This window comes from Penicillium diatomitis (genome assembly GCF_028827545.1).
Source record: "Penicillium diatomitis strain IBT 30728 chromosome Unknown utg000011l_segment0_segment0, whole genome shotgun sequence".
NCBI classification, from domain to species: domain Eukaryota; kingdom Fungi; phylum Ascomycota; class Eurotiomycetes; order Eurotiales; family Aspergillaceae; genus Penicillium; species Penicillium diatomitis.
In genome coordinates, this window is record NW_026623183.1 from 827,733 (window position 1) to 852,307 (window position 24,575).

A 24,575-nucleotide genomic window follows, 5' to 3' on the forward strand; every position below is an offset into this window, starting at 1 on the left:
TAGCTTTCTTCGGAGTCGCTGTTTTAAACCGCTAAAAGGGCGCTCAACCGACCCTGTAGAAGCACAGTGTAAAGCCAGTGGAAATACTAGCCTGTTGTACATAAATTGTGGGCAGATAATACCATGTGTTACGTCCTTAGGTTAAAGTCCCACTCTCCTGTACTGTACATTCCTGTTCACTGACCTTTCGATGCAGCTAATTGTAAGAAACCAGAAACACAGCTTCTGTCCTTGGGGCCGTTACCGTATCCTCCTCGGATCTTAACACGATAGAATCATCTGGCTGTACTGTATTGCTTGGTGCAAAGAGGAATCGCGGCTGCAGGTTCTTCTAGTGTCGCGATTCTGAACCGCCAACAGGGTGTCCGACCAATGGACACACAGTATTTACCTCGAACCGCCAAATTCAATCGGTGGTTCCGCACCGCAACACCGCACCTTTCCCGAGTGCTGCTTGTTGCTCTGTGCAATGGTTTCAGCTCCACTCTTGGCGGTGCATACAAAGTTGAGGTATGTTCCCAGAAAAAATCCTTTCCGTGAAGACTATAGGGTTCTTCACAGCAATTTTCATTTACCTTTTAGCATAAAAACTCCTCGTCCTTGAACGACCGATTCGCCCAGAGCTCCTCATTCCTGGGATACTACACAGTGAGTGACAGGATCTACACGAACACGGTAAGGCAGGACTAATTGATTCATCTTCTATCTGCGGATAACTGAAAGGAGCTCGACCGAGCAAAATCAAATGCATGAATAGTGCAAGCCCAATCCTGGTTAATTCCAACTTTGCAAGCCGAAATCAGACTTGAAATTCATCTGAAGAGAACATGGCAATCTTCAACCTGTCCATTCATGTTAATCTACGATCGCTGTCATTGGATTGTGAATCCCAATCATTCTTCGAACATCATCGGGGGTGGGACGCGCCGGCAACCGATTATGGGTCAGGAAATAGCTGACAGCATGTTCTAAGTTGCTGCAGAGACTGATAATATCAGGCCGAGTTACCGAAACATAGAACATCAAAGCCTTCACCTGCATCTCGGTGAACTGCCCGTCTTCTCTGCGTGATATTAGCCAGGGAAATTTCGAACTTTATGGTAGCGCTTACATTGTCCTTCCACAGTCTTGGTCAACAAGCAACGTCATACTTAGACCTTGCGACACCGACCATTTTTTACCAACCTTCTTGTATCGAAAGATAGCGTCGCGAACAAGTGACTTTCTGGGAACAGGAAGGCGTCGGTCGCCAGGATTTCTAATGGCTGCCTCGATGCAGTTAAGAACGTGGGTAGTGAACTTTCTCGGTCCGAGATTGAGACGCCGATTCTTTTCCTCTTTGCAGATGGTCTCATAGAGCATGTTGACTTGGACTTTTGCGAGTCGAATCCTCAAATAGTTTTCTGCGTTTGGGTTGCCCATGTCTTTGATATGTCTACAGATTCCAGCGATCCTTTGTCTGGCAGACGACCCTGGCGAGAAACCCACGAAACTCCACAATTGTTCAGCTTGCCAGTGATTGACTTGAGTTTCTAAGTGGATCAACTCTTGGGGGAAAAGACGGTCGCCTAGTTCCATCGCTTGTCGAAGTTGGTTTGTACTCAAATCCGGAAACAATCGTATCATATTTTGAGCATGGTCAACGGGCATGACTTCAGGGGCCTGGACATGTTGCAAGGCTTCAAGGGAAAGGGAATGACTATAGAATTGATTTTCCTCGGCAGGATCATCAACCATATGTGGACTTAAAGATTGATCAGCAGCTTGGGAGATGAGGACCGCTGGCTCTGCCAGTGGTGGTCCCATGCCAATGCCATTCATATTTTCGGACGTATTATATAGCGTAGAACCCTCTAGGTCAGTTGCCGGTCGCGGCGTATAATCGAAAGTGGACTGGGTCGGGTACAAATTTGCAGGTCTTGGCTCATCTAACAACTGGAAAGGATCGAGATCTGCCGGAGTCGAGAAATCGGAGCCCATGGTATTGGTTCCTACATCTGGACTGGGAGCAGACTGGGGGGTGGGATACGAAGTTTCCAGAGGCTGCGGTTTTGGCGGATTAACCTCCAGGTTCGAAGGTAGGACCGAGGGACCGAGATCGTGGGTGAACTCACTCCAGAAAATAGCGTCCGTAGGATCTACCGACATAAGTCAGTTTATACGTTGTTAAAGAAATTGAGTAGCAAATCAAGATCGAAGTGGAATGGAACAAGCTATGCACCGTCATTTTCTCCAACCTGCGGATTTGACAAGACTTGATTTCCAGGAGGGTCAACACTAGGCATATTTGGCATTAGAGATGTAATACCCGCTTTGGCGGCCACATCCTGCCTTTCGGCCTCTGGAAGAGACTGAAAGGCCACGATGCTATATCGAACCAAATTAGGGAACTGACAATCATCAGTACCCTATTAATCGTATCTGAGCTCTGGACTTACCTACCTCCTTAGACCTGGCAAATTGCCGATAGCTCGATAAATTCCCATTCAAAGATGAGTCCTCTGTCAATGGCTCAGACTGTCCATGCCCCCATTGCTGTACGAAGCCATCCTCTGGGGACATATTGTAGTTCCCTTTATTTATGCACACCAAACAAAAAGGAGGAGACAAAAAGAGTGTAGGATGAGGAGGCAAAGGTACAAAAAGGATAGGACGCCCAGGTGCGCAGCACCTGAGCAGGGAAAGCCAAAGCTGGGAGGCACGTTGGGGACAAAACAAACAGAAGAGGGGGGTGGGGGGAGCGACCAATTTAAGGCCAAGGTGGGGCATGGCTTGCGCCCAGAGGAACGGGCAGGGGAAATGCTGGATCGAAGGTTCTAGGTCCCTAGGCAACTAGGTCTGGCGATCGCAAAGTCGGCGGTTTTGAATCGCGAAGTTGGATGTCCAATAGGCTTTCCCCATGCACCCCCACTCCCACGACATGCTCTTTGATACGTAGGCTTCCAGGGAAGAAAAATAATTTCTCTCAACACTTCAGCACCATTTGTGGCCACTCTCACACTGGCAATCTCGGATCGTAAGGAAAGGCGCCTGGAGAAAGAGGAAATGGGTCTACGTCATTGTGGGGACATTTTGGACGATCCCAGATCCACAAGACCCACAACCCATTTTTAGCTCGGTCAAGTCTCCTATAAAGCTGGACCAAAGGCCTTCAGCCTGAAGAATTCCTTATCCATTTCACTCGGCTCACTATGGACACTCAAGCATGCGTGACACGCTGTTCTTTAAATCGGGTAGGTACCCTTTTAAAAACATCGCAATCCAGGAGGGACAGTCAAAAAATCATAAGGAGACGAGACACGCTGTTTAAGAAAACTTTCGAGTACTCCCAAGAGTGTGAAGCAGATGTTTATTTGGTTCTACGCATGAGAAAAAGTGGATTGATATATACGCTCGCGTCAAAGACCCCAGACTGGCCCCTTTCGGCAGAAAGCTTGGTATGCTTTGAGGCTATTCCCAATAATTCGTCCTTCCATCGTCCTTTTATCGTTTTTCTGACACATGACAGAGCATGACATATCCTAGGCCGATAAACATTACGATGAAGGAATTATCTAACAGATTTGGCGGTAGACTTCGGGAGGAAAAGTTCTCCAATGGAGCTCGTATCGGAGAATTATCGATGGATCCCATCTTATGAAACGCATAGAAGGCCTCAGAAGACAGTAGTAGAAGGGTTTTTCCAAAGTTCTTTATTTGGGGCCTTTATCTCGCATCGTGCTTAAAGACCACCAGAGATGGAAAGATTTTACGTGTGAAGTTATTACATGTAGTAGCCGGATATCAGATATCAATCTTCCATTCTGCGCATTCATACCCCTGCCTCTAAGTGGCGCCCGGATCGACGATGTAGATCCCAGGGCCCTTTTGTTGGTTCCTGGGAGGGGTAGAGCTCCTGGAGTTTTCAATGGCGTTCCTGGGCGTTGTTATGGGATCCTAGGATATATGACTAGTCCACCTGGGAACATGCTGGCGGCTCCTAGAAACAGGCTTGATTGATTGTTTATTCATAGTCTATCCCAGCCGTCCTGGCATCTAAGATACAAATAGAAATACTGGTTAATGCACTCCTCACTTCCAGAAATTTAAGCTGCTCCTCCTAGAAATGCCTCTTCCTTTTGCTCTGGGTGGTTGCGGCTAACTGATAGCTCTAATAGCTGTTCTGTGTATTGGAGGACACTGGCAGAACAAGGACTCTACTGGTCCTGCAGGGGTAGAGAGCCAGAGGGGACTCCAGCCAGAGAGGAGACTCCAGTGCTACAAAGCTTAACCGGACTCGTACAGCCTTCAGGGAAGGAAGTCGTAGAGTTCTTGCTGTGCATCCACACTACGGGGATGACGCATGTGGCGTTTGTCCCTGCACCACTATGACTGAGGTAAACTGCCGAGCGGTCGACCCGCCTGAGTGTTCTGCGACACCATTTTGACTCGCAGCCCACTCGCCATTGTGTTTTATGTTCGGCCCAGAAAGGCCGTAGTAACGAGCCAGTGACATCTTTTGGATCACCTAGTTTACTTGTTCAAATCCAAGTCACAGTCTCGTGCTTGCCAGGTTTCACCGGGATCGAATGCCTAGTCTTGAAAGATAACTGATTGAATGATCCCATGTCAGGAGACGTCGCTTTCAGTTACAGTATGCACCAAAAATAGCCAGCGGTTACCGTCCCACGATAAGTGACTTGCAGCCGAGGATACGGATGTAGTTCTTTTGAATATTGAACTACGTCTTGGGTGCTACGTGGATGTCTGACAGATTTCTCGGGAGGCACGACTATCTGAGAGGCCTCTTTTGAGACGTTTACCATCCTAAGAACTCTAATGGCACATGACGACCTTCTCAGTAGGAGCTCGGATATCAGAGGGGATTCTCAAGAACAGCACCTTCCCAAGAAGACCCCCAGGAGACACAGCCCTTAAGAGACCTAGGCTCTTCAAAAGTCAGTCATGTGAAGGCATTCTTAAGAGCGATCCAGTTTCGGATATGCCGTCTCAAGACTGATTTCCTCTTGAGAGGATCTGCTTAGGTCAGGGATATGCACAAGACGGAGGCCGTCACAGACGGCCCCACTTTCCGTGAACCTTGTCATAGGCACCCTTCCACTACCGCCTTCCTGAAATAGCTATACCGCTCAGTATACCGGCCTTTCATTGGTGGCGCGCTAGTTTCACGCAAACACGTTCCCTTCATGACCTTTTCGCGGTTCAGAACCATCTCCTTGTTCCTTGGACATTGTCCTTCGAATCCCCCACGACTCCCGCCCAAACCATGAGTGACCTTCAGGCAGACTGCAGTCAGAAGACCTGACGCTCTTATGGTTACTAAGCCAGGGTGGCCGCCAGTTGACTGTTTGAAAGCCCACCTGGACTGGAAGCTCTGGACGTACGTCCAAAGTGGGTCCACGTCCATAGTCGTCAGACAGTGGTCTTGAGTTTACTGTTCTGTGTCATGGGTCCCAAACCCAAAGCCTGCCCACCACAGCTTCCCAACCACAGACCCACATCCCCAGACTCGAAGCCCGCCGGGACGCGGTTCCACAGCTCTATTACATTACTGGCTTTAAGGCACTGGATATGTGTCTCCTCCGGCCTGGGGACCACACAGGCCAGAAAACACTCTTCCTAAATCTATGAAGGCCCCAGATACCCAGACTTGCCGCCCCCAATGCACTGCTCAACTTTTTCACTTCTCTAATTTTATCACTACTGAAGTATTTTTACCTCAGTAGTATTAGAACCACGTAGCCAGTCCAGGCTAAGTTTAGAAACACTGGGTACTTTGTACGATGGTCTATTTATAGTCAGCCTCTACGGCTTCTCTAGTTTTATTACTACTGAGGTATTGATACTTCGGACAGTAGTCCTGGGGGCCAAATTTGGATTTTTCTCTGGTTTTAATACTTCTTTAGTTTTAATACTAGTTAATGGGATTAGTCTAATGACTCAGGTTTTTTTTTCACTTCTCTTATTTTATTACCTCTGAAGTATTGACATCTCAGTAGTACATGTACAGAGTACATATTACAAAACCGCAGAGGTTTCCAAAATTACAATGTTCTACATACATAGATTGTTCCAGTATGTTTAGTCAGCGCTCTAACCCAATAACGTAATTCACGGCCGATCGGGCCATACGGTCGTGCGGGCCACCCTAAAACACCATACTAAATGCGATAAATTACAACTTCATATCTCAACAACCGCTTTCATTTAAGACTAAATATTAAATATGCATGGACTAGAGAGTATGAATAACCTATTCATGTAGTGGCAAAAGATAGAAGTAAGTATTGAGAGAGATATATATATTTGAATCAGAAACATCAAAAATACGCTGTATTTTATGGTAAAGTAGCTATATACCCTTAAAAGGTTAGAACGTTATACATATATTATTCCTACACGGAAAGTAATATATATCCTATAAGATTAGCCAAACTAAACAATTAGTGGTTCGAATATAGCGGAATCAAAAATGTAGCATTTAGTATGATATTTTAGGGTGGCCCGCACGACCGTGTGGCCCGGTCGGCCGTGAATTACGTTTAGTTAGTTAGTTAGTTAGTTAATCATGGAGTTGTCCGTTGCCAATTTTACATTTTTACATTACGAGCTGCGCTCGGGCGGCGGCCATCGGCCGCCGATGCGGAGGACGAGCGACAGCCCCTTCGTACGCAGAGTTGAGCGTCACACGAAGCCATACCCACGAGAATGAACTCCCGTCGGGTCAACCTACCTTGGGTTGGGTTGATACTCAAGCGCAAATTCCCCCAAGGGATCCTCGGCCTAAGGATGCGGTTACTGGTGGAAAACTGTCCCTGTGGAGTACATGGCCGCAAGGAAACTATTCCCCAGAGATAAGCCACCCACAAGGAAGGTGCTAGCCCAGGGTATTGTAGTGTGCCCCTAGGAGAGCCAACCAAATGTAGGCGGCTCTACGGAAGTTTATTCCTGTGGTCTATCTGAGGAAATAGTTCTTTGTAGAGGTTTCTAACGAGGGCGAATATTATCAGCGACCTATGGGGTATATAGCCCTGGCCATATAGGCTGGGGCGCCATGTAGCCAGGACGATATAGCAGGGCGGACTATGTAGCCAGGGCCATATAGGCTGTCGGGCAAAGTAGCCAAGGCCTTAGGATCTGGGGAGAAATAGTAGCTCAAGGGTAGTCCAGAGCAGGGGTAAATTAGCTACCGTGGAAAGCTAGGATGGGGGAAACTTTCTCGTTGGCTAAATTTAGGAGTGGATAATACTCCTGTTCTCATAATATTATCTGCCTAGGAAAATTCTATCTGCTCGGTTTCAACGGAGATAAGGCCTATTAGAAAATGGCTGGAAGTTCAAGAGTGGCAAGGCGTCGGCGGCGCGCGAGAGTGCTGGTTGTGGGCGTTTCGTTGATGCTTTCAGCTTGGAGATCAGGCGAGCCGGAAATAGCTTCCAGAGAAGATGCACGAAGGGACTGGGAATGGGTCGTTTGACCTGGAAGGAGACCCGCCGACTCATTCCAAAAATGACCTGAAAGTGGGGTTCGTGGGCGAGTCGCCAGCCATACACAGCGTCCATAGCGCTGCCAACTACAGTTTTGGATCGCCAGCTAGCCTGGAGAGTTAAGCAAGAGTGGGAGTGTCCGCAGTTTGGAGTTCGCGGTTTGGAGTTCGCGGTTTGGAGTTCGCGGTTTGGAGTTCGCGGTTTGGAGTTCACGGTTGGGAGTTCGCGGTTGGGAGTTCGCGGTTGGGAGTTCGCGGCTCGCGGTTGTGAGTTCGCAATTCTGAATTGTAAGACCTCGCCTCCACTAGGCATCTTACGCAACATTTAAGAGCCAACCATCCCCGAAGTGGCCGAGGTGTATTCAGGACCTGATAGCTCAACCAGGGACCATCAGCATTAAGCAAGCAAGCCTGTTCTTGACAAGGGATAGGGCAGGTACGTCTTTACTTGTCGATGAGGTCCGTTGGATAATAATCTTCTGATTTCTAACCCCCGCCTACAATAGCGTGTTACGCAAAACACACGGACAACGAGAGAGGTAAGCCTATTCTTTCTAACTATTATTTGGAAAGAGCTTTGCTGACTACTAGCTTCGCTGTGCATTCCTCACAGCGAGATCATACAACGCAGTTATCCTTCGAAGCAAATGGCTTTTATTGGAGGACGGAAGGGCCTCACGAGTGATGCAATTGAAATAGTTCGTCTCGCTACGGTGACTGTACTTTGAGGATCGGAAGGAGGACCGAATTTATCTATGTACTGACGAGGCAAAACCAGATACCATCGAGTCGGCGCATGTTTTGGAGACAATGCCTGAAACCAACCGACAGTGCAACGTGCGTCAATGCCTGAGGCACCAATTGACTCTGAGCCAAGAGGTGAGTAAGCTGGTAAACAAGCAGACGCGCATCCTCCCGCGACAGCCCATTCCCCGCGCCAGCTGGGCCTCCCTTTGACTTCAATTTGTTTCGTTCGATTATCTACTGATTAATTCTTTCAACAAAGAATGGAGGAAACAATCGCCGAATTACGACGTCAGGTTGAAGAACAACAAAGGCTCCGAGAAGCGGCAGAGCGACGCCAGGGAGAGGCTGAGCGCCGCCAGGAAGAGGCAGAGCGACGTGAAGAGGAAGAGAGACAGGCGCGAGAAGAGGCAGAGCGCCGTGAAGAGGAAGAGAGACAGGCGCGAGAAATCGAGAGGCAAGCACGAGAAGAGGCAGAGTGCCGCGAGGAGGAAGAGAGACTAGCACGAGAAGCGGCAGAACGGCGAGTGCAACCCAACTCACTATTTCGCCTCCTCGATCGCTGCCACAATTCTCTGTCCCAAGCGATCCAAGTTGAGGCAGATGCGACCCTCACGACTCAGGGCGACGCGGCCGACCCAGTGAACCGACTCTACCCCAAGCATATTGTCCCTTGGCTTGACTTCCCTCAGCTACAGGAACAAGTTTGGGAGAAATTCGACCGCACCGCTGCCTTTACCTCGCGCCCACTATTCCCTTCTGATGCCCAAATCGATTATGTCGTTACGAATATCCAGAACAAGCCGATCTATTCGGAAGCGTCTCTTCGGAATTTTGAGCGAGACACGGTGGATAACTTTGTCGAAAAAGTCATTAAGACTTTGCGAGACGATGAACCCCTTCGACAGGAGTTTGGAATCCAAGGCCGAGTCACCTTCTATGATCGCGCAAACCCATCGGAAACTTCGCTGGAGAACAGCCTGGAGCGAATGAATCTTCACGACGCGCGTACACCCCGGCGGCCGGCGGACACTAGGCATGGAAGGGGGAGAGGAGCGGCGCAGAGACAGAAGAGGGATGGGACTGCACGAAGACGCAATCGGCGCGCCGACCAGTTCTGCGTGCACCTTGTGGCTGATGAACAACACATACCAGTTTATGCAGTGGAGTTCAAAGCGCCCCACAAAGTGACAATCCCCGAACTGGTGGCGGGTCTACACCAGACTGATCTGGCTCGCGATGTCATTGACCAGGAAGGTGACACATTTGAATTTTATGCCACCCGCCTCGTCGCCGCCGTGGTCACTCAGGTATTCTCGTACATGATCGACATTGGAGTTCGATATGGCTACATCTGCACCGGAGAGGCTTTCGTTTTCCTCCATATTCCAAAGGATGATCCTACCGTTGTTCAATATTTCTTGTGTATCCCGAATCAAGATGTGCAAGCGGACGATGAATTGCGCCTCCACCGGACCGCCATCGGTCAGGTGCTTGCTTTCACCCTTCAAGCGCTGGCCGTCGAACCTCCGACTCAAGAATGGCACGATGCGGCGCATGATAAGCTAACGACCTGGCAGGTCGAATATCTCGACGTGTTGAGGGAAATTCCCGAAACTCTCCGTAAAGACCCGCGGGCCTCTAATTATCGGCCCTCGCACTGGAAACGAGAGCGGAAACGAGATCGGAAAATACACAACACACGCTCTCGTGCTCGCGCTCGTTGCCAACCAGGCGCATCTACGCCGAAGCACTCGTCGACTGAAGGCAGCGACAGTGATCAAGAATCGCACTCGCCATCTACCGCGGCAGCATCGCGCAGCCGATCGAGCCGTGGCCGAGGCAACAACCGCCAATCAACTAGGGGAAGCGAAAGGACACGAGCCGACCGGGACAACAAACAGATTTCTCGAAAAGACAGGCATTCCACACGACCATACTGCACCATTTCCTGCATCCGCGGCATGGTCAACCGAGAACCACTGGATAAAAAATGCCCTAACTGGAAAATCCACGGTGGTCAGAGACACTCCATGGGACCGCAGGAGTTCACACGCCAGCTTCATCGTCAACTTGCCCGAGATCGAGATCTTGGATTCGAACAGCTGCATGTCTGTGGTCGGACAGGATACCTCATGAAAGCCACCCTTCTTTCGCGCGGATACACTGTGATCATTAAAGCTACGACTGTGGAGAAGCAGCATCGCCTCCAAGCGGAAGTGGACAATTATCACTATCTCAGGAGCTTGCAGGGACAACACATCCCCGTCTGTCTTGGGGACTTTAAGCCTCGCGTTGCATATTGGTACCACGGCAAATTAATGGCCCAGATGATGATCTTGAGCTGGTCAGGAACGCGGCTTCAACATGTCATCAATGATGGGAATTCTAGCTTCTTCCACCAAGAGCGCGACAAAGCCCTGGCTGTGCTCCGATCGCGCGGAGTTATCCATGGCGACAGTGAGTGGCGTAATATGCTGTGGGATGACCTGAGTGGCCGTCTGGTCGTCATTGACTTGGAGGATGTGAAATGGTTGAAGCGCCCTCGGGCCCTTGAACCTATGTCTGGCAATACACGGCGTGCTCATGTCAGAGCAATGAAATATAAGCCTGGCTTAGAAAGGGTGGAAAATTTGCGATATGGCAGAACCTTAAGTTAAATGGGCATATTTGCAAAAGGAGCCAGATTGCTCGATAGGTCTGAGCAACGAAATTATGCACATGATTTTTCGAGGTACGCTGCTAGAGATACATCCCATCAACCATCCCCTGTCGACTGAACTCCTTCGAAAATTTCTTATTCGATTCCGCGGCTAACTCCAAGAATTTATAGCTCACTTGGTTGCCATCCGCCTCAGCGAGAGCATGTGCGATTGCTGCGATGTTTTTGATCTAGTTCATGTTAGTCAGCAAGTGAGAGTGTACAGCAGCGCTCTGGAACCCCACCTCTCGTCCATTTAGAGCTAAAGACTCCAATCGTCGGAGGTCGTGCTCCTCAACAACGGCAGGCCCTTGCATCGTACATGCCCTGGACAGAAAAGTTGACCAGAGATCTCTGCGAAACTCTCTCGTCAAATTTTCATACTCGATGGTCAAATGGATCCGGCTCAGGATTGCATCGTCAAATTGGATACCCCGATTCGAAGTCAAGAAGAGAACTCCTTGATAATATTCCAGCTTTCGCAGGAATATGGTTACCAGTCGATTGTGGCTGTCATGGAGCGCTGTGCGGCTTGCCATGAACGCGTCTGCTTCATCTAAGAGCAGTATAGCATTGAAGTGCTTCGCGATTTTGAAGATGATTTCAAGCTGTGCTTCAAGCGCATGAGAATCTCCGTGGTCAACAACAAGTTCGCCTGCGGATATCTGGCAAAGTTAGCAAGGCCACAATCAGCGCGACGAAGGGTTCATACCGAATAGAGGGGGAGCTTGAAATATTCCGAGGTTGCCTCAACCGTGAATGTCTTTCCGACGCCCGGTGGGCCACTAGCATGAGTTAGACTGGACGTCTCGATATAGTACAGACGCTTTGCCGACATACTTCAAGAGGATGTTCAGTCCTTGGCCCTTTCCATCAATAACGTCGTCAAACGGTACCGTCGGTATCAGACCCAAGCGTGTTTTCGCCAGTGACAAGAGCATTGTCTTGGTCTCTGAAGGGATCTGCAGGCAGTCGAACGATCCGGGTGACCAATCTACGTCCCTAAGAGCACTGACTGCGCACTCCACTGGAATCACGTTAGTCAAACGCCAAACATTGTCAGTCGTCTCACATACAGAACATTTTCTCCTTGAAGCTGAAACAGCATACTGATGGGCAGGCCACCAAGAAATCGGTCTCGCTTAGCTTTTGTGCATCCACACCGTCTCCTTGCATCCTCTCCTTCTCTCGCTCGCGGTCCTCCATAAGTATCGCACCGATATCAGAAACTGCAATCCCACCCTTGTCCTTGACCCCTAGGTCGCGGAGTGACGGTCGGGAGTAGTTTGGCTGCATTTCATGAAAGAATGCGGCGTCCACTGCCACTCGACTGTTGACGTTGACTTTGATCGCCTTCCCTTTGTTCATAAAGAACGCACCGCCTTTACAGTGCCGAATGTGCGAGCCGGCCAAATCCCGAAACTTTTGGCCTCTTTCGACCAAGTCTTTGCGGATTTCCTCGTGCCTTGGATGGTAGCGGAGAGGGAAGGCCTCAAGGCTCTCGATCGGCCTTGACCCCCGGAACTTTGCCACACGCAGAAATATTCCGGCCTCGCCGAACTTGACTCCGTCATAATCGATGAATCGGCACTCGAGATTCCACCACGTCTCGTCGTTTTGTGTCAACTCTTCCCCCGCGTCGAATCTGACACATCGCGGCTCTTTTGTGCCAATGCATGTGGTATAAACATGGCAACCAGGCTTGAAAAGCGCCCAAAGAAGGTCATAAGTAATATGACCGTGCTGCAACATTGATTCGAGACGCTGCGAGATAGAAGCATATGCGTGCTTGAGGTGGTCGATGAGCAGGCGGAGACGCTCCGCATGGACCGAGTCATGATCAGAGCTGTTGTCCATGTTCTCCGCACATCTGTCGAGCTCTGGGAGGAAATGGAAAAGGACGTTTTGCTCGATCTAAATCCACGTCAGCGTTCTCTTCGAGATTCTACTCAGTCTTAATTACCGATGGCTTGTCCTCCATCAGGCTAATAGCTTTGATGTCGTGCAGGACCACACGCAGGATGTCGCGCAAGCCTGCCGATTTAATGTCTATGTACGGCGTCACCTCCTCGGAATTCCGTTCTAATCATGCGATTAGTATTGATTCGGTCCCCTGCACAAAGACATTACGTACCAACACGTTCACGGACAATGAATGCATATTCAGCATAGTCGTCCAGACCACTGCGGGTCTCCACCGGCTCTGCTATCTTGTATTTGCATGCTTCTTTGTCCCAACTACACCTATGTCAGCCCGTTTCTAAAGAGGAATGAGAAGGGCAATTGGTGGCTCATACGTTTCCACGACCGTCTTGAATTGGGGTGTCGAGGCCCACTCTTCAAATGATTTGAAATCATCTGGGGTAGTAGAGATCGGACTCTTGAGATCAATTTCACCTCCCGCCTGAACGTTCTCGTCCTGTTCATTGCTAGTATAGCGTGGGTGGGCAGGCTCAGTTGCCACGGTTGTCAGTTGCCACGGTTGTCCAACAGAAGAATATCCATCGTGAATGAGCTTCTCCAGCAAATGCCCAAGTTGAACCATGTCGGGGCGTGGTTGGGAATTGTCCTGGGAGACAGGAGTGTTTGGAGGCTCTTGGTTGGTCATATCGGCCAGCACCTTTTCAAGCACGTCAAAAAGATGCTTCAGATCCTTCACGATAGCTGGAGGTGTGGCGGACCCTTTTGTTGGGCTGTCTGGAGGCGTCAGGCCTTGCTGACAGGGAGAGGAAGTCTCCAATGCCATGTTGTCCGGGTTACTCTGAACAGATGCCATGTTGCTTAACGAGTTTCGTTGATACGATGAAAAAGATAAGTAGAATCAGATCAAAAGCCGATGTGGTTGCTAATAAAGAATTCCACAGGCCTGAAAGGTAGTTCCCATTTATACCTCGTCGCTAAGCCCTGCACGCCTTTATCCATTACAAAAGTACACTGCAGATTGCATGAACTTCGATGCACGATCTGGAATGGATGAGTCGTGCCTATGGGAACAAAGCCTATCATTTGTCATCCGAGCTCGTGCTAAGCCATCGAGGTGGTTTTTGTGCATATAAAATTAAGTAGTAGGAGTAGTAGGAGTAGTAGGAGTAGTAGGAGTAGTAGGAGTAGTAGGAGTAGTAGGAGTAGTAGGAGTAGTAGGAGTAGTAGGAGTGCCACAGGAGTCAAAACGATGAGGGCACTTCTGATTATTAATCAAGACTGGCGCAGTGAGTGTGGCGTTCACTAGCCACAAGTTGGGAGAAAAGACTTCGGCCCGAGTGCTTTACCCCTCCAAAGACTTGTCTTTCGCGGGGACAGAAATGAATCTCGAGCACCACATGGATTCCCAGCAACCTTTCATCGAAAGAGAGATCGCAAACTATTGAAGACACAACTTTCAACCTATTTTACCCGCACGGCGGCCAAAAGGCTTGAGCGACAACCCCCAGCCCAGAGAACCCCTGCTATGACCGCAAATTCTGCAGCAGAAACTTTGGTATGTATCTGGCTGAGCTCCATTTAACTACTTGACTAATTCGTTCCAGCGCGAGCGCTGGAAGAACCTCCCTGTCGAACCGGGCTACTTCGATGACTGCATTCTTCACCCGATCAACTATATTGCACAAGAGAATTACGAGCGCAAATTATACTGTTTTGAGTGCGAAGAAATTGTTTTCAACGATGGGAAAGGAGAGGAGATCTGGAAAACAAGCGGAAGCGGCTTCATGGATGCGCTTCCGAAGCAAGTGTCTGTTATGATCAAGAAAGGGAAACATCGGTTGTCATAACTAGGTCAGATCTATCATCACAAGAATAAATCTTGGTAGCCATGAAAATCGCATGGGATGAGCAAATACGCAAAGACATGGTACCTCCGTAAGGTTTACTTCGACCTATATCCAAGGTTATGCAATCCGTCGTCTTCAGGAGAAAGCTGTCAGTCTCCCATTTCCGAAGTTGGCTTTCTTCAATGCCTTGATGGACGTGAGGTCCCAAAACCTCGAGAATGTTTGGTACGTATGCCCCTTGGAATGTGAAGTAGGCATTATCAACTAAGCATCATCAGTCGATGTTCTTGAGATTCAAGATTGTGTTCCTTACAGACGTGTTCCTCGCACGACACTAGGTTGACATGTGTGCTTGGAGCCCCGGCCCCATATATCTCCACGAAATGTTCCCAGGCCTTTGGAAACAAAGCCTTAATGATTCCACTATCAAACGCGATATCTAGTCGAATAACGGCGTCTTGCTTATTGGAACGAGAAAAACTCATACGGATGCACTGTGTTGTTCTGAGTAGTTTCCTTTCTTTCTCATGGGTTCGCTGTGGAGAGTTCTCGATGGCTTTGTATAACTTCTCGTTGAAGAATTTCCGGCTCTTATCAACGTCGGCTGCGTTGTATAGCCAGACATCATCTGTTTCTGAGATTGTCATAGGCCTCAGGCAAGGCACTATGCTAAAAGGTCAACGCGATTCCCCAAAACAGATTGTTTCCACCGACCTGATGAAAAGAGAAGGCGCTTTATCTTTTGATAAATGACGGACTGGGTAAAGGCCTTTTTACTGGCAATGAATTCAAAGCTGGCTTCGAATTCACGGCTCAGTCGAATTCCTTTGCAGTCCTCCAAAGTTGCTCCCACTTCGCCAACTTTCCAGTTCAGGCACGACCTGGGGGATACTACTAAAAGAAATGGCAAGAAATTAAGAGGGGACTTTGCGAGGACCTCGAGGTAGATTTCCCGAGCCTTTTTCTGTCGGGCATGTGAATTGTACTCGCTCTTTGACCGTGGTGTCTTCTCACGCTTCAGTCGATCTGGTAGCTTGCAGACAAGGAAGAGCCGTTCTTCCAGTATCACTTCGAAGTTGGCAGGTATGAATTGCCATCGATTCAGATCCTCGATAACATCGTGAATGCGTTGAAGTATTTTCTTCATTTTCTCTCAGTAGAGCCAGAAAGAAAGGGCAAAGGGAATAAGCAGAAGCAGAAGAGCAGTAGGAGCAGTAGGAGCAGTAGGAGCAGTAGGAGCAGTAGGAGCAGTAGGAGCAGTAGGAGCAGTAGGAGCAGTAGGAGCAGTAGGAGCAGTAGGAGCAGTAGGAGCAGTAGGAGCAGTAGGAGCAGTAGGAGCAGTAGGAGCAGTAGGAGCAGTAGGAGCAGTAGGAGCAGTAGGAGCAGTAGGAGCAGGCACCAGCGGGGAGCGGGAGGGAGCCTGCAGCCTAGCGCGTTCGGGCGGTTCAGGATTGCCAAACCTGTGCAGTACCCCGCAGTGACTCTCCCTCCTAGACACGCGCTCGACTCCTGGAACACCCCATTCCACAAGTAGACACCACTAGAACTATGGACGGAATGTCCACCTTGATCGTAGAAAATCCACAACTGGGACACGAAAAAGGATGAAAACTTTGAACGAATCTATCCGCCCAAGACGAATAGTCAAACGAAGGAGAAAGCGTATAATCCCACAATCTTGACCGCGAAATCCTTTCCCGTCAATCTGATCCTCGACAGATGAGGCTCATTGGTAATAAGCCCCCTGGTCAAGGGGGAGTGGTGTCTGATCTGGCCACAGCTTGAGGATTCCTGCCTTTGCACCCGCAACCTGGGATGCGTTGCCGACAAATCGTAGTTGATATAAAAGATTAATCTGATCAGTAGTCCAGCACCTGCACCCAACTCCATTCGCATCGAATTCGTATTTATGCCGCCCATGTCGAGTAATTTCCCCAACAACTTGCCCCACTGACAGCCCAGGTGCAACATCGAGAATAAATTGAGCCTGGGCATCGTGAGAAATTTCATAAGGCAATTCTGAGATAATGAGGTTGGCCTTGGACCCTCCTCGAAGGACCGAGCTCGGAACAGTGTGACTTGGCTGACAATCAATCCGAATCGAGCTCGTAGGGGATGTAGAAAGGTAGAGGCACCAGTGATTGGTACCCGCTGCCTTTCGATGCGGAGCGGCGAGGATGCGCTTCACTGGCATAGCCAACATTTGAGCCTGGCGACTGGCCGGCACATAGTGAACAGGCTGAAAACTAGACATAGCTAACGAGGCAGGCTAAAAACGCAAGTCAGAATGACTTATCTAACAATGAAATATCGAAACAGAACTCACAGGATTTGAGAGAAACTGTATGGTCTGTACGGATAAGACCTTCCGGGCGAGAAAACACAGATGGATTATGAAGCACCAGAATGTTAAAACTTAAGGAATAGGGTCCTTTAAGTACCCATAGAACTGAATGGAGACCCATATAATTTGTCTAAACAAAACTAGTATAAGACGTTTCATGAGACGCCCAATGCCTTACCCATCGTATAGGCGTTCGAGGATTGACGCTCCTCAGCCCAGCGGTTAGCCTGGTCCCACTGGATAATCACCAGATGGTTCCGGCTTTCTTTAAAAAAAGGAGAGGGATGTATACTCAGATTGTTTCATACCTGAGTCGGCTAAGCGAATCACATATATAATTATTAATTCTCTCCGACCTGTCCGTGGAGCATGGATACATATTGACCACTTATATATATATAGGCTCCTTCACATAAAAACGCAAAAATAACATTTAAGTTGTATTTTGCTCGAGAAATTATCCTGCTGCGAAGTCGGGTAGTTTCAGCCAAGGAGAAGTATGAACTGCACGACGTTTTTCATTGTGCAGAATTAGCGCCTGGGTGTGAGAGCGAGGTGGATGGATTGGGCGAGCATAGCATCTGATCGACGCAGGATAGGCACAATCCAATACTTTTGCTACTGTCGGCACCGAAAAAGGCGCTTAAACGAAACGCGATGAAAACAAGCTAATGTTTCATTTTTGGGATTTTCCATACCTTCGAACATGCCTATTGGGAACTTGTTAGCGCTTGCAAAGTCAAGGAGCATCTAACGATTGGATTTTTCACACCGTCTCCGGTGCTCATGAGTGAATCTGGGTGTTGGGTAATCCGCTATGCACAAGCATCTGTAACTCGGTTAGTTAGTTAGCCCGTGTTAGTTAAGTTAGTTAGTTAACGTACCCGTCTATTATTATTAATCACCTCATTAGCCCAGGGCTGACCGGAGCCATGACAATGGGAGTTCCGTTAGTATTCCAGAAGTCCTTAATATAGTTAGCTCTCGGTGGCACATTGCCAAGTCAGAGTCCCTTAGTTGGCAATTCCACTGGTCGGTCATAAGCACCTGTAGGCAGCAAGCCACGAATAATGCAAACAGATAAAATCCCGGACCGGAAAAATCTCTCTCCGAGTTTCCTTTATAACCTCGTGTAGCCCTCAAGGGGGTTTCTATGTTTGCAATAATCCGACATTTACCGTCATCCCATCGTCATCTACCTTACTGAAATGGAACTATTCATGCGCCCAATAGCCGATGTATGTTTATTCATAATCTGCTGAATATCATCTACTGACATCCCACGTCAAGCCACAAAGTCGTGAGCCTGATGGATCTTTTCCACTGGATGGAAAGGACCTTAATTCTGTCACAGATGAGGCTCTGGCAACCCTTCTCACAACTGCTCCTATTCTCCATCAGCTAGGTGGAACGACGGTTGTGCGGCTTTCAGAGAATTTGATCATGAAGGGTGGTGGCAGTGTCATGGCTAGTGAAGCGGAAATGCTTCGTCTTATTGCTTCCAGAACCACTATTCGGGCTCCACGAGTCTATCGCTCATTCCAGGTAAAAGATGATACACAATATTTTGGCACATCTGGGTATATTGTCATGGATTTTATCCCAGGCCAACCGCTGGATGAGTGCTGGAACGCCCTGTCCCGTGACACCCAAGGAAAAATCGCTGCGCAGGTTGCTGAAATGATCCAAGAGATGCAGTCAATTGAGCTTTTAAAGCCCGGCCCCATTGGTGGAGGACCATGTCGGGGTCGGTTCTTCACAGATTATAGTGCTGGGCCTTTTACGGACACTACTGAAATGGAAGCTTGGTTTAATCACAAGCTAGAAATCTGCAAGAGCGTCCATCAAGCCCCAAAAGACGTTCCGCCATTCTATTTTACCAAGTTTGTCCTTACACACCACGACATCAGTCCTCGAAACCTGATCTTAGATCAGCATGAACAGGCGTGGTTGATCGACTGGGCATATTCTGGTGCATATCCTCCTGTCTTTGAAAGTGCAGCATTGTCAATCCAGCCATTTTTCACTGATTTCAACGAAGCGGTGTTATCCCTTATAACACGTCACCCTGAGGAAGAAATGCAACTTGATTCTATTGCATATGGGTTAACCACCGCGGCTTTGGCATAAGGGAGGCTGAGATGGAAGCGGACTGCACGCGTCACAACGGAAATAGCTGGTTAGAGGAAATTCAGTTGGACAACAATAACATTTAAATTCCCCCGAATACTAGAATCCGTCTTAATCGCTCTCCTCTTGTTCATGCTCTTCACATGCTCTATAGATTCTGTTTATACCCCAGGGGCAGAGAAAGGAGTGTTTGCATCACTCGTAGGAGAAGTGACCCTCAACATGTATGAGGGACGCAGGGAAGACGAAAAGCCTCACCTCGATGACTCACTGTCCTTCTAATAACTAGCAATGAGCATTTGATGTCCAAGCCGAATCCTCAAAAAGGCTCGTTTGGTCGCAGTTTCAAACTGCCAATTAACCGCGCCCAATCAGGTCTCTGGACTACCACAAGTTCCCCACTATATCCAGTGGTGGAGTCACTACGAACGGGGTATCCAATCTACTCCGATAAAGTGCCTATGGAAACGACACAAACTCGGCATGGGAGCTTTTAGTCGTCAGGAAACCATGGTAATAGTTCCTGTGAAGCATCTACTAGACCAAGAAATCTACTCTCGGACGCTGGATTCACGCTGCGCTCATGCTGAAGACAGGATTAGTCTAGGAACATATTTGTTGGTCCTGGAAGCTCATGAAATTTCCAAGGTGGGTGGGGGCTAAAGATGGATGTTCTGAACCGTGTGTCATCTATAGAATCATCACAAAATCATCATGCAACTAGATTTCTTTTACTTTACCGCTAAGAAGATAATGAATGTCGTTGTATTTTGAAGACTTGATGAAAGTGCCTGCCGCTGAAGGTACATATTAGCATGTCTAGGTACTATAATATCGACAGGAATGTTCTTCGTGTACTTGAGAAGCGGTCTTCCAGGGATTTGATTACTCACCTTCCTTCTTATTAACTAGTTAACTAACTAGTTATTAACGAGCTTTGACGTCAGAATAGCTGAAGCAACTCGAAAGGCTCGTGGTTTCAAACCGCCAAACAGCCGTGTCCAATCAGCCTTCCGGAGAACCACAAGTTCCCCACTATCCAGCGGTCGAGGCCTACTCCGAAGTTCAATAATACTCTTAAGTTCGCGGTTCAGAACAACCTCATTCAAAACCTCGGCTCTTCACATCTTTCCATGTGACGGAAGGCTACTTAAAAGGGCAGTCTTCTCCTTCTCTAACAGGAGCAGGCGAGAATGGCTCTCTTGCGAAAAAAAAACCAACGTTGCCTTGGTCTGGACGCCTGAGATGGAATGGCGCATAATGACCTTTGCAGCTTCAAGACCCACGATCAAAGGTTCCCCAACTAGAGACAGATAGCAGCCCAAGACATAAGCTGCAGGAAGATGAGCCTCTACGAAAGACCATGCTATCCTTTCTCTGCACCTAACTCGGACAGTCTGGGGGTGAGCTAGGGCGTGGTATTCGGTATGGTAAGCTCAATCAATTTTGCATTGGGTTATGTCTTGGCGATAACGATTACAACCATCACTCTAGGCCAGTCAGCCAATCGAGCCGTCATCATCCTTGACCGTATGGGTTTTTATTTACCCAACCACGACCCGAAGACAGATGAACTCTGTTCCCCCCCCTCCTCCCCACCAAAACTACGCAGACGACGGACGACTGGAATCCGTCCCGTGATTTTGGCACCTCCCACCTACCATTCAACCCTTCTTGACAATTTTGAACCAAAAAAAGCGAGCGGAGATGAAATGCAAATATTGGAATCCCCCCCCCCAACGTAAAGAGATTTTGAAAAGAGGGGTGATGCAGGTATGAGTTGTCCTGCAAGACGTTAGGACACGTCAGATTTACAAAGTACAAGCCAGTCTTACTTACGTCCCTCTTATCAAAGAGGATACCTGCTTAGCGTATCCAAGATTATCTTTCCCTTCTCCGGACAATCACATCCACCCATCCATCCGTGCAACCTTCCGCGTTATAAATATTTATACTGCTTTAAGGATCACGAGAGCTACAAATTCTACAGCTGTCTCTTTTCACGATGACTCACCGCGGAAATTGGCGATCTCGGGGCAATACGAGCAACCGAGGAGGACCTAGCTGCTTCAGAAAGCGCAATCAGTCGGAAACATTCTGTGTGCACTTTCAACGTGGCAGGTGCCACTACGGTGAGAGGTGCAGATTCTCGCACGATGTGAATAAGGCTTCCGACCTCAAGTCAAACCCGGCTGCATACCATCCCACAACCCATGATCTAGACGCTCGGAATCAATACTTCAAGAGATCGTTCAATTCTGGAACGGGGCTCTTGGAATTCTTGAAAGCGACAGCAGAGAGAATCATCAATTCCTCGCCAAAGATCTTGTGGACGACAATCTTCACGGATATGATTTTATCCTGGCAACTGCGGATGCAGACAATCCAGAGGGGGTGCGACCAATTCCAACTTACGACGAGCCATTTCTTAAAGTCATTACCCATACTTCTCTCTTGAACTGTCTTTCTGTCGATTCATTTGTTGGCACTCTGTACGCATCCTTTGGTGGTACGAATGGAGATCGAGCAATCAGATATCTGAGAAGTGTCTGCCGGAGCCTGCTGAGTAAAGGTGAAGAGACCAACGAAAATGTACCGGTCATCTCTCTGGACATGATGAAGTTACTGTTGAATACCCTGTACCAACTTTTGTCAAGAGTCCGACGCGCTCGATTCCACGACGAAATTCCCGCACTGCTCGACCTAATCAGCTCGCCCGTGCGAATGCAGTTAGCACGGAGTTGGCTCTCTGTTGTCCTCGCCACTCGGACACGCCTATTCTCTGTTATGAACCCCACGACTTTGAGAGGAAGAGCCCTGAAGGTGGGTGCAGTCTCCCGTGTACCCGTCGACTCGAGCCATGTGGTCATCAATGCCAGGCCAAGTGCCATTCAGCGGTCATGCACGATGGCTTTGCATGTGGAAAACCTTGCCCACGTATCCGATCAACCTGTGAGCACGAGTGTCCCAGGCTTTGTGGTGAAGATTGTGGTCCTTGCATGGCGAAGATTCAAGACGTGGAGCTTCCTTGTGGTCATATCAAGAAATCGGTCTTTTGCCATCAGATGCCTAACTTGAAAGTCATTAAATGCGACGTCGAGGTCGAAAAATATGTTCCAAAATGTGGCCATACAGTTCAAGTTGCATGTTTCAAAGATGTAACGTCCCCGATCTTCCGTTGCCCTAGGCCATGCACCGATGTTCTCAGCTGTGGCCACAACTGCAGCGATTGCTGCGGAAATTGTCTCGAGGAAGTCCACGATGGAAGCAGAGTATTTAAACACCCGGAGTGCACGAAAAGATGTGACCGCCCCCACGGCGTTTGCAATCATAGGTGTCCCAAGATATGTCATAATGGGGAAAGCTGTGGTTACTGCGAGGCAAAATGCGAGGTAAGAGTCCCTAGAATCCATCATCTGGTCATCGTATCGGAAATATTAATCATATGTACAGGTTAGATGCTCACACTCAGCATGCGACTTGACCTGCGGAAAGGCATGTGCACCATGCATCGAGAGATGCACCTGGTCCTGCAAACACCAAGGCTCCTGCTCAATGCCTTGCGCGGCAATATGCGACCGGCTTCCTTGCAATGAGCGATGCACTAAGATTCTTAAATGCGGCCATCAATGCCCGAGCCTCTGCGGGGAAGACTGTCCAAATAATCTGTGCCAAGAGTGCGGCGACAAGGGAGACGCCCGTGTTGACTTCCTTGAATGGAAAACCTATTCCGAAATCAGTCTCGATGAAACTCCTATCGTCGTGCTTGGATGTGGCCATTTCTTTACCAGTGAGTCGGTTGATGGATTGGTTGGCCTGGATGAAGTATACACGAGAGATAAAGACGGAAAATTCGACGGTCTCCGAGATGTCTCTTCTTCACTTGCCAATGTCATACCATCGTGCCCGGACTGTAAGCAGCCAATTCGCCAGTTTGTGACGAAACGTTACAATCGTGTTATCAACCGTGCCGTTATGGATGAGACTTGGAAGCGGTTTCTTATCAAGGGTCGCACAGACCTTGAAGGCCTTGAATCGCGTCTGAATGACATTGAAGACAAGCTCAACTCTAAGCGAGCCACTGTGGATGTGGGGGACACTAAATCACAGCTTGAAGCACGATATGCAGCCTGTGCACGCCTCGCGAGGGAGGCTTTAGCTCTCAGCAAAGCCATGGAGGCCGAGAATCAGCCGATGAAACGGCTCACGGATGCGATTGCCATCTACCAGAAGTCATCAGGGGACGAAGTAGCCTCCCTCTCAGCCCGAATGGAGGCGATGAATATGACAACACGAGAATCAGACAACCAAATTACCCTCGGCGCACGGTTAATTTACATCAAGTCCAAGGAAGTCATGCTTAGCGATGCCTTTAGAGTGATAGATTCAAGCGGAAAATCTGCAACACTACCACGGCTAAGCCTCGTCAAACCATTATCAACCTTGATTCAAGTTCTGAAGGATTGCCGAGACTTGATAACTCAAGCCAATAAAGGAAATTTCTCCCGTATCGTCATTATGGCGACCGTCTCATTCGCCAAGATCGCCCAGCTGGACGCGTGGTATCACCGCTCCCATCCCGGAGAAACGTCAAGCGATCTCAAAGGAAAAATGGGTCTAGAAAAGCTCGAAGATCGCTTTCAAACCACCCGCGATCTCCTCGCCGATGCGTTGAAACTATGCGACGAACTGAGGATCTGTTCTGAGCTCCAACAAAAGGTCCAGGAGATGGTCCGCCTCTATGAGGGAACACGATACGAAACAGTCACTTTAGAAGAACTTCAATCAATCAAGACGGCCATGGTCAGTGGGCGAGGAGGAATCGTGACTCACTCTGGGCACTGGTACAATTGCGTCAACGGACATCCGGTGAGTGAATTTCCCATTCCTCGAATTGTCCCAAGTTACCTTTGACGAGTAAAATAAGCTAAATGATTCTTTTTGTAGTTTGCTATTGGAGAGTGCGGTATGCCGATGGAGCAAGCTAGATGCCCTGAATGTGGAGCACCTATTGGAGGTCAAAATCACACAGCCGTTGAGGGCGTTTCTCGAGCGCGGGAAATGGAGTAGATGGAAAGCATATTGTGTTTTGATTATGGTAGGATAATACATGTTTTCTTTTCTTCCCTGATACTACACACGAATCTACACTTAAATGTTCTAAGACAGTTTATCAAGCCTCTGTACCTTATCCTAGCCTAAACATTGCTCAGGTCTACTAGTGGTTGCGCTGGTATATTTCTGCTTAAAGTTGTTTGGCTCGTACTGTCTTGTTTACACTATAGAAGTACAGGAGAATTCGAAAACAGATTACCCCATGGACACAAACGCTGATGCCGTTGATAGCTGGATTGACGACTTGCTTGGAGATCATGAATCAGTGAATACTCTAATTCGTTTTTC

At 48.6% G+C, this 24,575-nt stretch overlaps 8 protein-coding genes across 8 annotated transcripts; 5 read left to right on the forward strand and 3 right to left on the reverse strand.

The window, feature by feature from the left end:
• Window positions 1-372: 372 nt before the first annotated feature.
• Window positions 373-690, forward strand: N7539_007950 (uncharacterized protein; the record flags this gene model as incomplete). Its single annotated transcript, XM_056937551.1, has 2 exons — window positions 373-510; window positions 583-690. 2 exons carry the CDS (start codon window positions 373-375, stop codon window positions 688-690), a joined length of 246 nt encoding a protein of 81 aa, XP_056787416.1.
• A 165-nt stretch (window positions 691-855) lies between these two features.
• Window positions 856-2,562, reverse strand: N7539_007951 (uncharacterized protein; the record flags this gene model as incomplete). The annotated part of the gene is made up of 4 exons (XM_056937552.1): window positions 856-1,063; window positions 1,112-2,138; window positions 2,222-2,390; window positions 2,443-2,562. 4 exons carry the CDS (start codon window positions 2,560-2,562, stop codon window positions 856-858), a joined length of 1,524 nt encoding a protein of 507 aa, XP_056787417.1.
• Window positions 2,563-8,490: 5,928 nt separating this feature from the next.
• Window positions 8,491-10,887, forward strand: N7539_007952 (uncharacterized protein; the record flags this gene model as incomplete). Its single annotated transcript, XM_056937553.1, has 1 exon — window positions 8,491-10,887. The coding sequence occupies one exon, from the start codon at window positions 8,491-8,493 to the stop codon at window positions 10,885-10,887; it is 2,397 nt and encodes a 798-aa protein (XP_056787418.1).
• Window positions 10,888-10,969: 82 nt separating this feature from the next.
• Window positions 10,970-13,704, reverse strand: N7539_007953 (ATP-binding protein; the record flags this gene model as incomplete). The annotated part of the gene is made up of 8 exons (XM_056937554.1): window positions 10,970-11,119; window positions 11,174-11,593; window positions 11,641-11,713; window positions 11,769-11,955; window positions 12,005-12,842; window positions 12,892-13,010; window positions 13,063-13,166; window positions 13,226-13,704. 8 exons carry the CDS (start codon window positions 13,702-13,704, stop codon window positions 10,970-10,972), a joined length of 2,370 nt encoding a protein of 789 aa, XP_056787419.1.
• A 672-nt stretch (window positions 13,705-14,376) lies between these two features.
• N7539_007954 (uncharacterized protein) lies at window positions 14,377-14,698 on the forward strand (the record flags this gene model as incomplete). The annotated part of the gene is made up of 2 exons (XM_056937555.1): window positions 14,377-14,406; window positions 14,456-14,698. The coding sequence occupies 2 exons, from the start codon at window positions 14,377-14,379 to the stop codon at window positions 14,696-14,698; spliced, it is 273 nt and encodes a 90-aa protein (XP_056787420.1).
• A 1,726-nt stretch (window positions 14,699-16,424) lies between these two features.
• Window positions 16,425-17,976, reverse strand: N7539_007955 (uncharacterized protein; the record flags this gene model as incomplete). The annotated part of the gene is made up of 2 exons (XM_056937556.1): window positions 16,425-16,937; window positions 17,968-17,976. The coding sequence occupies 2 exons, from the start codon at window positions 17,974-17,976 to the stop codon at window positions 16,425-16,427; spliced, it is 522 nt and encodes a 173-aa protein (XP_056787421.1).
• A 274-nt stretch (window positions 17,977-18,250) lies between these two features.
• On the forward strand, window positions 18,251-19,172 carry N7539_007956 (aminoglycoside phosphotransferase family protein; the record flags this gene model as incomplete). Its single annotated transcript, XM_056937557.1, has 2 exons — window positions 18,251-18,280; window positions 18,333-19,172. The coding sequence occupies 2 exons, from the start codon at window positions 18,251-18,253 to the stop codon at window positions 19,170-19,172; spliced, it is 870 nt and encodes a 289-aa protein (XP_056787422.1).
• A 3,555-nt stretch (window positions 19,173-22,727) lies between these two features.
• Window positions 22,728-24,242, forward strand: N7539_007957 (uncharacterized protein; the record flags this gene model as incomplete). The annotated part of the gene is made up of 2 exons (XM_056937558.1): window positions 22,728-24,041; window positions 24,120-24,242. 2 exons carry the CDS (start codon window positions 22,728-22,730, stop codon window positions 24,240-24,242), a joined length of 1,437 nt encoding a protein of 478 aa, XP_056787423.1.
• Between the last annotated feature and the right edge of the window lie 333 nt (window positions 24,243-24,575).